The following is a 16524-nucleotide window of genomic DNA, read 5'->3' as shown; positions in this document are numbered from 1 at the left end:
TTTCGTCAAGGTTGTCAGATCATGGGAACGAATATGACACAGACTGTAGAATTGTATGTAGCTCTTTTAGTTCAATACTGATGAAAATTGAATTGAGAATAAACATTACAATTCAATTATAGTGCTGCCAAAATGTCTTGATCCATGGCAAAAAAGCGAACTAAACTCACACCCTCGACACATCACGAGTTGAGCCAATAAGGGTTCAGCTGTTGCTAAGCAAGAGAGCCTTGCAGCAGTGGGAGTGGAATTCCTTCAGCCAATAGCAGCGCTTGCAAGGAAAGACTAGGTGTCAAGTCAATGTAGCATATCTATAGTAGTAGGATTTCACTATGAAGTGCATTTATTGAAGAAAATAAGTTATTTCAAGGTAGAAACCATCCATTTATATTAACTTCCCATCTATAGTCCCTAAAATGTTGTATCCTACACTTATTAAGGACTTCACAGAAGAAAACAATAGAAAGTTCTCCATCTAAAAGTATGATATCGAACGTTGCAAAGTTAGTTTAATTTTATGTAATTTAATTAATTTCGGAAATCTTTTTATCAAATTTATATACAGAAATCAATTGCATTACATAAACTAGGAATATCTCATTTACACACATGTTACATACAAATGGAATATTACAGATTTTAAGGTAAATTTCTAGACAGACAAAACTTATGTTTTAAATAATAATATTGAAGTTAATAACATACAATTATTACAGTTATATATCCTTTGAGATTATGAAGAGAATTTTGGCACTTTGGAATATTACATTAAACATTCTTTAGTTAAATATACATTTATGAACTTATGCGTATGTTTTTAAGTTACATAGTTGATGGAAGGTGTTTTAAAGCAGGGAGATCTCATCTAGTTCTTTGCCTGATGATATGGTTCCCAATATAGAGGCTACTTTACCTCTTTGTATTGCCATACTTATTCTTTGAATTAGGAAGGTGCTTGCTCTATTTCATGTATATTTGAGTTTTACGGGAAATATATTATACTGATAAAACGATTGGTGAAGTAGTGACATATGTATACGTTATGTGTTCGAAGTTCGAACTCTCAACTGACATCTTTTGTGCTCGTTAATATATCGCCTTAGACCATTCGACTATGCTAAGTGGAAAAATGAAAAAAAAAAATAAATAAATAAATAAAATAAAATAAAATAAATAAATAAATAAAAAAAAAATAAGTACTGTTATAGATAATATATTTTCCTTTTGCATTGCTTTAGTTTAAATAAAATTTTCAAGTGGATGTTTTGTTTCTACATTGTAAGATATTTTTAAATAATAATTACTTGTAGTTTTGCATGAAATAAAAAAGTAAAAAAAAAAAAAAATCAAACTGAAGAACATAATCGTTAGAGGTTTTATTATTACGTAGTACGAAAATATAATTCTTAACGAAATGAAGTTTTAATTTGTGTTAATGCAACAAATAGGAGCAAAGCTCGAGGTTATTACATAAAGCTCAGATGGTTGGTGCATGAAATCCTTTAATATACCCTCAGACGGCAAGTGGTTTCCTTTATTGCACGTCGTATACACATTATTATCATTAAAATTCGGAAAATAATATAAAGAAAAATCTCAAGACTGCGAGATGGAATGTAAATTCTCGTAAGAGAACGAAAGTATAAGTCAGCTATAAAAAGAGTGAAAAGAAAACACACGATTGGACTAAAAATCAAACCTGAGTCCCGATGTGGCAACTACTGTGCTGCCCAGTTGGCTCGCTGAACAACCGTACTTTCTATAACTCTTGAAGTCGCTGCTTAGCTATTCAGACTGTGTTTGCATCTATATAGGAATTGGTGTCATATATAATTCGAAAAAATAACAAAAAAATTAAGGGTTAAAATTCAAATTAAGGTAAAGAAAAAATAATGCTTTAAATTTAAAATTAATGTCAAAAAAAGTAACGGTTAACATTGCAATTAAATTCAAAATTAACCGATGACAATTCAAAATGACAATTTTCACTACAAGGGTCGTTCAATAAGTCCTTAGAAAAAGACTAAAAAAAATTTCGTTAGATTTTTTTTTATTTTTTATTTCAACATAATCTTCTAGCTCGACACATTTTTCCCTAGCGTTTCTCCGACTTTTTTTAAGCCGTCCAAAAAGTAGGATTTCGGAAGGTTCTCAAAATAGGCATCTGCTTAGGCGATGACCTCTGGCGATTTTTCGCCGAGCCATTTTTTCAATTTTGTAAATAAAAAGAATAGCCATTGGGTGTCAAATCTTGTGAATACGGTGGATGTTTTAATAATTCTAATTTTAATTCCGTAATTTTTGCCATCGAAACTTGTCTTGATGGAAGAGATTTTTTTTTCTTTTCTAAATTTATCCTTTGTCGTTTTTCCAAACAATGGATGTAGATGATTCCGCGTGCATGCCAAAAAGCTGTCGCCATCGCACCTTCTTCGGAGCTGGATTGATTTTCAAAACCCATTGTTTCAACTGTTCCTTTGTTTCTGGAGTGAGTAGTGTATCCATGTTTCGTCCACTGTTATCTATTGACGCAGAAACTCGTTGGGATTGCGAAAAAGCACCAAACCAACCTCCGAATCGATCACACGATTGCGTTTATTCTCCACTGAGAGCAAACGAGGGACCCTCTTGCCGAGATTTGCTTTTTCAAACCCAATTTTTTGTGGAAAATTAAAAGCACTGTACCTTGTAATATGCCTCTGAGTTCAACTATTTCGCGCAGTTTGATTCATCGATTATTCAAAACCACATCCTAGATTTTGTCAATCATTTCAGAGGAAGTCAGTTCCACTGAACGTCGTGAACGATGTTCACGGTGAGAACATTCGAACATTTCTCGAGCTAATACGGTAACAAGTGCAGTTCTGTGTTCAGACATGCTTTCCTGTTGTTCAAAGGTGAGCTAGTACGAGAGGAGTCAAGGCCAAGAGGAAGCAGACAAGTATAGATCTGCAAACAAAACTAAAATTCCTTGTTTTCAGCGAGTTTTGAGGAAGCCATGGGTACAGTTGTCCGTGAAGTTACCTGACATTTTCGTTCCCGTCTGAGATAGCGCAATATACAGGAATTTTTAACTAGAAAATGATCTCTGAGTACATTTTCTGAAGTTACAGTGTTATTGTAGTGTATTTTTCTCAAGTGGATTTTCTGTGATGTTGCAAGTTGATGCTATAAAGAGAATTGATATATGCGGTAACATAAACGTTCTTTTTTAATCTTCCAAGATAAGAGACACTGTTTGTAGTGTTTCCTATGACGACATGCATAATATAGTGTAGTGCGTATTATGGTCATAGTGTAGCGCGTATGTATATAAAAAAGAAAAAACTATGTTTCAAAAATAAAATTTGAGTCATTCGGTTAACACAAATTTTTTTAATACGAACTCTTGATTTTCCGGTTCCTTTGGATTCGTGTTAACGAGGGTTTACTGTATAATTTTTTTTATTCATTGTATCGTAATAGAATTTTTTTAATGGAAAGGTAACAATTCGACTTTGGTATTTTATGTTTCAATTATGATCTGTTGCAGAGGAAAAAAACTGAATATGGTTATTGATATTCTTTTCCAGTGCTGTAAAACAAAATCTCTTCAACTATTGGATGACACCTACAGTAAAAGCATGGCCTTGTGCGCTGAAGAAGTTCCTTAGGTTATTCGAGTCTTCTGCTGATGCGGATATGTTTTCATACATATGTTTATTGAAATTAGGCCGTAAAGAGGGCCTCCTTTCTTGGAATAATATTGATGTTTGTGTAGTAAATGCTTCATTACATCACTTTAGTGATTTGTTTCAAATGCAGGCCTTCGGCGCAGTGTGCTTAACACCGAAACTGACAACACCTCCATGTGCCCAAGAGTTTGAGATGATTCAACTGTTCTTAGTTCAGTGTATTAATTCCGATAGTGCTCCACTCAGACAATCTATAATCTCATCGTTTTCACATTTCATTAAACGTTTGAAAGATTCATGCAGGCTTCAGTTGAAACGTAAAATAAAGTCGGCTTTGGATAATGAAATATTGAACACTTCTGTTAAATTTTTAGACTGGTTACATAAGTTTTTGATAAGCAATTTCGAAGCTGGTGCTAATTACCAAAGAAAAATTTTATCACTTCACTTGTATAAAATTATACTTAAAGATTTGTGCGAGGTGCCAGTAGCAAACAATACTAAGCAAGACGTTAAAAGCGAGAGCATAGTCGACTTCTCAAAAATGCTTAACAAATGGCATTTTGATTCTGAAGAGAGCTTGAAAATATTGTTTAGATGTATCCAGGATCCTTCAGATGATATCCGAAAGGCAGCAAACACAGTTCTTTCGGATTATTTTAATATACCAAAAGAGAATATGCATTTACTGCTCGCTAAGGCTTTACGGCTATGCAATAGCTCTTTATTTTATGAAGCACAAAGTGGAGCGTCATTTTGCAATTTAATTGCAAAATGGTCTTATAAACAAAACATTGTAAGTAGTTTAACAAGTAGTGTAGTTGAAGGCTCTGAATTGTTCTTGGACGTGCTGTTATCGCTAGTTGAAAATAATATCGTGATGCTAAAGAAGGATCTTCTAGAAGCATCTGTGAAAACTCCAATGCATGGTCTCTTGAGTGCGTTGACTCAAGTATGCGTTGCTTGCGATGCACCTGAACATTATCTAGTTACAGAATTTCACACTCAGAGAATGATCATTTTGATTGAGGAAACTGTCCAGCACTTGTTGCACGTTTTGGCGTCTAAATCAAGTAATTTTAAAGGTAAGGTATTGAATTTTAACTTAATTTCTACACAGAATTACAAAATATAATAATGAAAAAAATCTCCTAAGTCTTACCTTATTGCATAAATTTAATTTATCTTTCACTGAATATTCTACAACTATCTGCAGACCGATTTCTCAAAATAGATTGAACACTAACTTGCTTACATGTTGCTGAATATCTTTTTTTCTTTTTTTTTCATGAAGTATTTTTTATTTAACTAAATAAACTTGTGTAATTGTATTTTATTTATTTATTTGTTTATTTTTCAGAAAGAATGTATCTCTGTAAATATCAGCTAACAGCTGCATGCCATCATACTTCACGTTAGCATCCAGTGTTACGACACCTTGATTCGTAATTACCTTCATTACTCACAGTACTATAAAGTTAAAATACATAATTAGAAACAGTTTCGAATTAAAATTTGATATGTCACATTGATTAATGCTGACAGCCTAAAATTCGTATTGATAGATGTAGTAGGATCGTAAAAGTTTAATGACCTAGAAGTACATAAAATCACAAAAATATTGGAAATCGGTATGCAAACAAATTATTCTACGAATGAGAATCAATTCTATAAAGGTAGAGAGGGACTAGCTATGGAGAACTCCCTCTCTCCGCTACTAGCTAATGTAGTAATGAACAATTATGAAAATCAGATTATGCAACTAGATCAGTTCAAGTATGTAAAATATTTCAGATTTATAAATGATTCCTTTCTTCTGCATTTATAAAAAGGAAGATGATTTAGAGAAGCTTCTGTCTAACGTGAGTGTGAATGTCAGGCATAAAACTTAAAATATACATCTACTCACCAATTGGATATGATCCATTCACTATATGATCATAGATTATACGTTATGGTCAATATTTCTGGATCACAGCGTATAGTATCCAAGTCCTAATGATAATTTGTATAAATGTATCCTAGATTTACTTTTGACCTTAAAAAGCTTGGAAGAATCCTGAATTTAGCGGGAAAGCCAGAAAATGTGTGAAACTTCTATTTTCAGTGTTACATTTCCATACTGTGAATATTTATTAAACTGGTAAATTTGGTGACACTGAATAAGGTATTGTAAAGTTAGTCCTTTCATAGTAAAATTCATATTTTATTTTTTGACTATTGAAGGAAGGACAAAAGTGCTCAGTTTTACAATGATAATGAAAATTTTGCTTATTTAATATGTAATTTACGTAGCTTTTACTCGATAAAACAAACAATTTTTGGATGCTTGAAAGAAAGTAGAAAATCATTAACACAAGATAAATGTTGTCACTGGTAAGACCTGAAGAAAGAAGGAAAGAAACCAGGAATTTGAAAACATACGTTATTGTACGTTATATTTATTTATAAAAATCGACTCATTTGCCTCTGTAGGGAATTAATCATTAAAATGTGTAGAAAAGATAAATACTGGAATGATAATCTTGATCCGACCTGAATAAATTTTACTTTTCATTCAAATTGTAGATTGCGTAAACGATCAAATCTCTCTGTCTGTCCCTCTTGTTGCCTTGGTGACCTTGTGCCCTTTACAGTTTTGATGATATATCACTCAATAAGTAACTGTTATTTTATTTTACTTTTTGCCATTTTTTATGATTGTTTTCTACATGCCAGTTGTATATTTCTTTGGTGACAGCGTCCAGATTGTTTCTTTCTCTTTATTTATTTACTCTCTGTAACAAAACGTAGGGATATGAATTTGGAAATTTGGAAGTATTTAAACTGAAGTTTTTGGTCTTAATTCCAAAAATCCGTCTAGGTTTCTGTTCCCAGAGGGTATATAGTAAGTATTTTAATGTTTATTATTGTCTCCTTAAATCTGTACATTACTTCCAACTTCATTTTTTTAATTTTTCTTATTGTCTTTAGTTCCCAATAATTCTAAGAGTTTATCTTAGCGAATATTTAAGTGTATGGCTATACGAGGATGCGTTTCCGATGCGCTACCCCCCGCAGCGAACGCGACCTAGGTAGCTACTCGGTAATTTTACTTTCGCCAGACTTTTTAAATCATTCTTTGAGCCAGTCAGGGTTTACAAGCGTTACTGCCACAGCCTTATTCTCATTCATGCAAATCACGAGAAATAACTCTATTGTGTTACATAGATTTTTCTGTGATTAGCTAATTTTTCGGAATTTTCTTGTATTTTTATGAATTTTCTTTTGTTATGCACGCACATACTTTATAATAGCAGAATTCCAATACTCTGCACAAAGCATCTTCCAAGCAGCTGTTTCTTGGAAAAATCCCCTTGCCTGGCAACACGTCTTTCCTTTTTTTCCTTCCTTTAGACATTTTCTACTGATTTCGAAACAGCAGTTCCGAAAAGCACAAAATACGCTCGAACCGACGTATTCTGCGCGTTTTTATAGCTTTCGTCTTTGCAGCGCATTGTGATTAGCCATCCACATTTAAATACATGGTTAACGTATTCCAAGCGTACGCATGAACCATAAAAACGCGTTGCGAACGCATCGAATAGCCGTGCACTAAGTAAAAAAAAAGATTCGTTCCTGTTTATTTCAAGAGAAAGTTCCAAGTACATAATTTGATTGATTCTCAGCGCCTGAATCAATATATTGAAATGTATAGTTTCTTTTTTTAAAAAAATAAGCATTGTATTTTTAACCACACAGTGTCTATAGCGTTCATTAAAGGTTCATTCGTTCTTTATTCATTTATATTTCTAATTTTTAACCTTTTTATTCTCTTAGAATTTGCACCATCATTTGCGGAAATGGGAGAAGCCATTGAGGATATTATTCATTCAGGTGCACGGTCAAAGACAATAGATGATGAAACATTGCAGATCTCTCCAGAACATCAGCTCGTTTTAAACTGTATCTGGTTGAATTTGAAGGTAAGCTCTTCTAAAAAGTATGCTATATGTAACAAATGAGAACTAAAACTTCTCTTTTCACAAATTCAATCATTCATTTTGTTTGTCTCACAGACTGGCATTTTCCCAATATGAATCTACGGCCAACCGAACCATCGTGTGTCCCTTTAAATTCATCTAGCCTTTCTCCCACCAAATCCTGAGCTTCATGGTTTTATGGTTAGCTTACGCGCCTTTGGCGCGGAAGATCCGACTCGATTTCTGGTGGGAGCTTACGTGATTCAGGTTCCATGTTAAATTTTAAGTCCACGCTTCTTATAGCCTCGGTGTTGAAAGGGACGCTAGACTCCAATCCAGTCAAATCATGAGCTCCTTAGATTTAAACGACATACTTGAAAAATATCAAGACTGACGTGCACATCGTATTTACCAGCACACTTAAATACCTAAATTTCAAGAACTTCCATCATCGCTACATAAACCACTAATTATCCTATGTCTTGTGCATGAAGGAAACTCATATTTACTTCACCACAGCGTCCTTCCACAACTACTTAAGATCCTCTTGTCACTGCGCTTCAGCATAGGATGCCTCTTGCCAACTTGTACACAAGCAATTCGAAGGTGCACAAAGTTCTATAGAAAATAGGATCTCGATAATATCCAGTATTCCGAATTTCCTTAGCCAGTATCATCCCAGCCTCAGTTCACAACAAAAATCTCATAACACTTCATCCGAAGCCAAAAAAGCTGTACCTAAGACTCCCTCAACCTTCCACTCTCATTACAAAAACTATTACCTTGATACATCTCGTACCTCCCCGAATGAATTGTCAGAATCCGAATTGTAAGATTTTGAGCAATTCGACAGCAATTGGAACGGATTGTACTGTGAGAGTTGATCTTGCATGATAGTCTTTGCGCTCGCCAGCTGCACGGCCGATTCAAACCTCGGTCCTGGTTCGGGATCCACGTCAATAGTAGGTCCCAGTTTTCGTAAGGACATAAAACTCTAAAACTCAAATTCAAAATACTTTTGATCCGTGTGGAGGTATCTCACGTTACTGCTGTAATGCAATTAAATATAATTGACACAGCGTTTCAATCCTAAATGTACCATCATCCGAAGAGATTAAACATGTGAAGGCATATTACATTGTCAAATGTGAATAACTTGACGTTGATTTGCTAAATTGAAATTTACGGATGTTAATTTCCAGAAAAGACGATTGTCGGAATATATTGGAAGAATACCTTCCTAATTTCCTTTTCCTGCTTAGCGACGCACAGTGGTCTGAAAATGGAATTTAGCCGGACAAAAATATTTGCTGTAGAACTGATGCTACGAGAGCATTGAAAATGTTACAAAAACTTAAGGCAAACATTGCCCTTAATATAGTGAAATGAAATAAAATTCCTAAGTTTTACGTCCCACGGTTATGCCGGTTAGGCTAACGGAGACGGGCCCTTAATATAGTATGTAGTTTGGACCAATACCTTTATATGTAGCATTGTAATATATATAGAAGTAATTAATATTACCTGTGCGCTGTGCTACTTTATGACAGTACCACTACCTTTACCTTTTCTAATGATTGTGGGCTAACCGTGGCATGGGCAAATACAGAAACAGTGTTAACAGAGAAATTGTTAATTGAATTGAAACATTTATTTTTAAATATACATATTTAAGTGGGAAATGCTACGACATACACTAATAACAAAAATATCCAACATGATGCATGTCCTCCCATAATTATGATTACAGAAGCTTATTTCTGCTTGAAATGTTGTGGTTTATACCAAATAAACATAAAGATAGTAAGCATAATAAAACACGAAAATAAGTTCAATTTACATTTACCTAAATTTTAACAAAAAAAAAAAGAATAAAGTCTTTTTGGGTGGAAAATGTCCATTTAATTACAAAAAAAAAAAAAAAAAAAAAAAACCTTCTTTTACTGTAAATTAGAAATAGTATAAACGTCCACATGCATGTATCCCGATGATATCTGGGGCTTCATTCCACATCATCATCGCTCTCATCAGTTTCGTCTTCTGCGTTATCTGTGTGTACCCCTTCTCCTTTAGCTTCAAGAAGTCTAGGCCCAGGTGAAGACGTTTCATTTTCTTGCAGCAGCCAAAGTGCTTCCTGAGGCATTTTCCTTTTTGGCGTTCGCTTTATACTAATAAGGGATGAGATGATTGGATCCGACGACACAAGCAAATTGTGTAGTATGTCTGTCATGACATGGATTTGAGAAGTCTTTCTGGAATGGTGTGCCCGGTAGTTGTGGAAATCTTTGTTCCTAGATTCCTGTGCCTCCTCCGAAAGAATACCTATAGGAACTAAAAAGTGTTTGATCACCTGTGATCCGTGCATTACAATTGTATGCACTGTTGGTGGCATCCGATACCAAGCGTAATGTTGTACGTACAACGAGACAGTTGCCTTAGTGTACTCATCAAATTTATCATAGTTAATGGCCCTACCACTGGACATAACCATGAAAATGATGCCAAAGCGTTTAATTAGATCCACGTCTACTCCCGTTGCATCTGCAGTCTTTTCTGGATGTGCGAAAAATCGCCTTGCCACATTCCCTGTGTTCGACGTGCCTCTGCCTTGAAGAACTTTATCTACCGTGATGCCCAGTTCTCTCTTAAGTGCTTGCTGAACAGCTGTTTTTTTTTTTTTTTTTTTTTTGGTCAGTAAGGTTTTTCTTCTCATTTGCTGTAGTGCCTCTAATAGAAGTTTTCTGCAGTTTCAGCTTGTAGGCAATGTGGAGAACACACTTACGGAATTTGATCAAAGCGTGTAAAGTGGAGAGGCTATTGTACACTTGTGGAAGATCATTCATCTGACACAAATGTAACACCTCTGACTAGATGATCCGGTTAGAACGTTTATCACTTTAGTACCTAGCATTGTACAAAGAAGCAAAGGATAAACGTTTACATGTTCTTCCTTAACAATCACTTCTACAGGTCTCAGTTCACTGACCTCCTTCTGAACTTTTCCCACTTCCTCAACTGTAGACTGTGCTGTTTCTTTGACGTATTTACATCTGATTGATCTGCATAATGCATATCGGAATTAGTAGCAGCGGTGAGTTGTAATGGCACCAGAGTAAACATGAAAACTGTTTCTGTTGAAATCCTGTTGTCAGTTACTTCGTTGTGAGCACGAGCTGCAGAGCTAGGGAGGCTCAATATGAATTCATTGTAATTGCTGCTGCCATCACAGCCCCATTTGCAGAGCAGTTCCAGACGGTATTGAATCGTCTCATACGGACGCTTTGTGGTATGATCGATAAGTCTCTGCAGTGGAATATATGCGCAGATGCTCCCTTTTCTGAAACGACAATCCCTGTTGGATAACACCGACAGAAATATCATGAAAATGTTATATCCAGTCTATTGGCAGCACAACTCACCAAGATTTATTCAATTTCGTGATACTCAGTTTTACGACTTTTGTCCGGCTAAATTCCATTTTCAGACGCCATCTTACTGACTGTAATAGGCTTAGGAAAACAGTAGTAAGCCATATTTTCAGTTACTATACAAGTTCTAGTAGCGAGCTAAGCAACTCCTTCAGCAATTAGTAATGGTGCATGTTGGGTTGGGTATCAAGACTATTATTTGATATGTATTCCAATGTTAATGTTGTTGATAAGTAAAATGGCGTTTTCAGCTAGGTATGAAGTTTCATTAGCAAATATATATATATATATATATATATATATATATATATATATATATATATATATTTATATTGTGATACTTCACCTTGTACTGAATTTTATTTTATTTGTATTTGTAGGAATGCTGTCTTCAGGCTGCAAATTTAGCATATAGCTACTGTAGCAAATCTCACAACAAAACGTCGAAGATAATTTTAAAAGAAGAAATTATCGAACGATGTGGTCGTTTAATAATTGAAGTTCTTACAAAATGTCGTCACAAAGGAGCCATTGAATCAGCAGGTGTATCGTTAGCGGTTTTCATTGCTGGCGTCTGTATGGATAACAGAGATAAGGTCAGAAACTTACCAAAGATATTTCTTAATGAGTTCTTAAATACCTTGGAACACAGCACTGTAGGAGCGTCTGTAACCAGGAGATCTGCCGGACTCGCAATCTTTGTTCATAAATTAGTTGGTAGTGGACCGAGTTCCGGAAAGGTATGTATTTTGTTTTTCGAATGCCTTTTACAAATTTTTTGCCCAATACTTTTATTTACATTAAAGCAAATGAGAGATGTTTAGTTGATGCATTCTCTTATGAAACTGAGGAATATATGAATGCAAATATGTTTTCTGTTTCTTATTGATTAATTCGCGCATTTTGTTCTTCCTTAATTTCATAACCTTAAAAAAAAAAAAAAAAAAAAAAAATAAGGTTGTTGATACCTGCACCATCTTCATTTCTATAACTCATTGCTTTATATAGGGAAGTATTTTTGTTTCATTTGAAATGAACTAGAATTTTATCGGTTTGATTTCGCTGATTTTTTTTCTGATTTCTGTCTCTTACTTTGTGAAATTTAAATTCCAATATAATGTTTTTTAAATATTTATAAATTGAACTTAATTTAAGTAATATTAAATTTATATATAATAAAAAATTATTTTTGCAAAACATTGAATATCGAAATAGACCTGATGAAGACGACAGTAAAATCAAATCCTTAGGGCTCCCATTCGCTTCAAAGAAAAGACTAGAATTTTTTCGTATATAAATCAGCGAGCTTGGAAAACTTAAGCAGTAGGCCAGCGTCTCACATAGGCTCGCTGCTGAAAGGAACGCTAAACTCAGATCAATTCAAAATCAAATCGAGAAATTGTGGTAAATTATTTAGCAGCCTTAACATTTTATAAAATACTAGCTGCAAGCACCGGTCGTTGTCGGATCTTAATTCAGAACCTAGAAAAAGAAAGAAAAGAAAAAAAACTTTATTCCCTGGTGTTTATTCTCTGCTGATATGTAAGCCCGCACAACAATGACGTAAATGAAGATTGCATATACGCAAGCCGTTCTTTGAAACATCGAAAAACGTGCATATGTTTTCGCATGCATTTTCATTCCCCAGAATCCAATCTCTTCCTCAGCCGAAAATTAAAAAAAAAAAAAAAAGGACTTCGTATAGAATTAGATCTGGTAAAGATCTGTCTATGGTTTTAGACCATTCCTTCGTATGCGAAAATCTTATGACACATACACAGAAAGAGAGATATTTTATACATAAGTATAGATACAACCTTTGTTTATAAAATCTGTGTTTTGTAAATAGACATTGTTACTCAGTAAATATAGAGTTTTGACTCTCCTTACTGCAATATTGGTAACCTTTGTATAAATTTTATTGACATTAATGACATACTTTATTAATTATGTGCTTAAAAATAATCAGTCGTTTAACTATTTATTTTTTTCTGTTTTCGTGGCTAATGCAATGTGAAAAAATACAATTGGAAGAAATTAACTGTTTCAAAAACAGGAAAAAAGCTCAAAATAATGAGGCAAAAATCAAGGTAAGGCGAACAGAAATAGATTGTTAAAGAGCCAATAGCAAAATCATAAAATCACTTCTTGTTGGCTTATCTGTAAAATATTAATAAAAAATGGATATGGAATAGGGTTGCCAGATTTTCAGAGAGAATAAAGGAGGATTTTACTATTTTTAGGGCAAAATAACGAAAAACATAACAAACACATATACTGTTTCGCATAGTCATGCAGAATAATTTTAATTCCTAAATGGGAATGTTTTGTTAAAAGCGATTACAACACAAAAAACATGTATTACAATTCCCGGTAGAATCTCATGTGGTTCGGATTCCACGTTAAGCTGTAGGTCCTTATCTCATTGTAACCTTGGTGTTGGAAGGGACGTTAAACTCAAATTCAACCAATCAAGTATACTTCACAAATTTTTGTTGCCTTTTGATTTCATTTTAATGAAGACTTTGCCTTTCATAACAGTCTCACATCCATTTTTATACGTATAAATAGTCCCTGCAAGACATATCGAAATTCACAACCTCTTGGAGTTTCCGCTTTTATTAATTCACAGTAGCTTCTATTCCTGATATCAGTATATCACGGTTGATCGTAACTGCAGTATATTCGAGATGATGTTGACAGACGAGGATTAAGATGCTAAAACCAAATTATCGTTAAACATAAAGTTGGGGTTACGTCGTTGGGTTGCGTTTTTAAGAGTGTATGAAAAATCAGTTCTTCTAATTGAATTTTTTTTCACTAACTTATAAGAACATTTTAAAAGCGTCGCATTTCTTACGGAAGAAATCATTTTACGATGAAAACAAGAACGTATAACGTAAAACTTAGATGAAAACATAAGATCTGCCAACACTAGTATGAAAAGATGTTTTATAGTTTATAGTCTCGTACATTTTTAATGATTTTTTTTTTTCAGGCATTGTTGCATGAATGTGTAGAAAGATTATTATCTCTAGCCGAGAAAAAGATTCCTAATGATTGGGAATTAACGCAAACATCGGACTTGCCGCAAACACAGGCAATACATTTGTTGAAAATTTTAACTCAAGACGCTGGCTTGCGAGAGGATATGGCACCGTATATGAGCGACATAGTTCTGTTATGCTTCCGGAGTTTTTCTTCACCTGTGTGGACTATCAGGTAATTTTATAGTAAAGTAAATTCTAAGCAAATAGGGATGGCTTAGTATGGAACACACGGTACTCAGTACGGGACATCTAGTCCAGGAACACGCAACACACACTCTGCGAACAACCCAGGCACGAATGTTTCCAACTTTTCTGGAATATTCGCGCCTAATTCTTTACAATTGTTTTCGATATACACTTCTTTCCGTAAATTACAATCATTCTCTTGTGAATTCGTTGGGCTGATATCTCTCTGCTGAAAGTAATTTAATAACAGCGCGTTGATCGACGCGGGATGGATTTGCAATCGCTGCCAATCCTTTTCCGGGCCACCACAGTGAAACGCCACGCATTAACAGCTAATTTCATATTATGCATGCATTTTATTACCACCTCTTACGTCACTCGCCTAAACACACTTTTCTCCATGCGCAGTGTGGCCCGGACAGGTTTAATTGGACATGCTTTGTATAGGTAGATTTTCTAAATTTAAGCAAGGTTTTGTGTCGTAAATATAATTACTCATTTAACTGCGAAAGAATAATGATTTATGAATAACATTTGTTAAAAATAGGCTTGACATTAAAATTCCAAGACTGATTTTCGTACCAGAAAAATTGAAGTTACTGGGGTAAACCACAGTAAAAATTATTGAAAATAGTCTTCCGTTTTCTCAGTGCACAGATTTGCCCGTTTCACGAGGTCTAATACAGATCTTGAAGTCATTGAATGTGGTTGATTTGTGTTGTCATGAATGTCTGAATATCCTGAGCAGTCATGAAACACCGTCTTTTCACTGCCAGTTTGACTTTGAGAAATAGAAAAAAGTCTGCGAGAGCCAAATCCGGGAAATGGATGATCCTGGGGACCTCACACTTCATTGAGAACTATTTCGTGGTTATTCTGAGTAAGGACGATCCTTGTCATCCAGGAGGAAGCAGCTACCATTCTGTCAGGTATGGTTACGATGAATTCGCTTCAGCAAGTAATCAAGAAGGTCGCAATAAAAGGGACTGTAGATTTTGCACCCTCAGAAACCCATTCCTTATGAATGATACTTTGGTTGTCTAAAGGTTATTAGTATCATCTTGATACGTGATTTCTGGGGCGGATCATTTTGAATGATAATGAATTTGTTCCCGCCCACTCCATGCTTTGCCTTGTCGATGGGTCATGATAGTCATGATGACACCAGGTTTCGTCGTCTGTGACGATGGGATCCACCAATTAAGGGTCCAACTCCACGAACTTAATCAACTTTGTGCAACACTCGATTCTGAGCTTTTTTTTTTTTACCCTCGCACAGATCTTTCTTTTTCTCAGATCTTCCTTCAGGTTCTGCCGGATCATTTCGCTGTTGGTGTGTAGCATATCCTCCAATACTCGAACGGTTCGAGTGCAGGTCACAAACACGCTCCACATATCCTCTGTACGAACGTCGATTTCTAGGATCATTAGAAACGTCTTCACGAGCATGAGCTACAGCATTCTCACAATAAATAGTTCTGATCATCTTATAAATCTTTGTTGATGGCTTACCTGCCTATAGCTAAACTTAATATAGGAATCCATGTTAATTGGTACCAGAATGTCTTCGATGACACGTTTTAGGGCACAGATGCTCTCTTTCCCAAATTTTCACATGACCTGCAAACCTAGAATATCATAGTATTAATCTTACATGTTAAACAATTTTCTGTCATTAGCAACATAGTACCAACATCAGTCCTGGAACTTTATTGTCAAACTTTGTGTGTAATAAAATATTCTTTGTTATTTCTCATGTACAAATTATATGTCAACGTGTAATTTAATATTAATGCTGGCTGAAGCGGATGAAAAATCTGTTTATCACCGATAATGTATAATATCAGTATCGTATATAGTAAATGTATAATAGTGACAGTATATAATACTATTGAGTATGGTATTACTCTTTGTACTGGAACATGAATATGTTTATTTACATGAAGGAGGTACTTTTCGAGTGGACGAATGATTGTAATTAATGAAGATTTTACAATGTTTAATATTAGAGATATACTATGTTATTAAATTAATGATTGTAAATACTTGGATGGGGAAAATTGATTTATTTGCAACTAATAATAGTTTATTTATTTATTTGTAATTATTAAATGAAAATATGCTTGGAATAGACATATGCCATTTTAAAACAACTAGATATGGTATTAATTTAAATGTAATGGTTAGTTGGTAAGACATTTGTGTAATCTTAATCCATCATTCA

General features: G+C 34.5%; 1 protein-coding gene across 2 annotated transcripts in view; it reads left to right on the top strand.

Annotated features, from left to right (window-relative positions):
* LOC145695128 (tRNA (32-2'-O)-methyltransferase regulator THADA) overlaps positions 1-16524 on the top strand; it is a 68244-nt gene that overhangs the window by 32015 nt on the left and 19705 nt on the right. For both annotated transcript variants that reach the window (XM_081772052.1, XM_081772053.1), the window contains 4 exons: positions 3573-4759; positions 7494-7639; positions 11445-11804; positions 14063-14286. In XM_081772052.1, coding sequence (XP_081628178.1) covers positions 3573-4759; positions 7494-7639; positions 11445-11804; positions 14063-14286 — 1917 coding nt within the window. The remainder of the gene's footprint in view (positions 1-3572; positions 4760-7493; positions 7640-11444; positions 11805-14062; positions 14287-16524) is intronic.

The sequence above is a fragment of the Thermobia domestica genome, chromosome 9, assembly GCF_964235325.1.
Source record: "Thermobia domestica chromosome 9, izTheDome1.hap1.1, whole genome shotgun sequence".
In the NCBI taxonomy this organism is placed as follows: domain Eukaryota; kingdom Metazoa; phylum Arthropoda; class Insecta; order Zygentoma; family Lepismatidae; genus Thermobia; species Thermobia domestica.
Note: the sequence above shows the minus strand (reverse complement) of the source record. Positions and strands in the feature narration are given on the sequence as shown.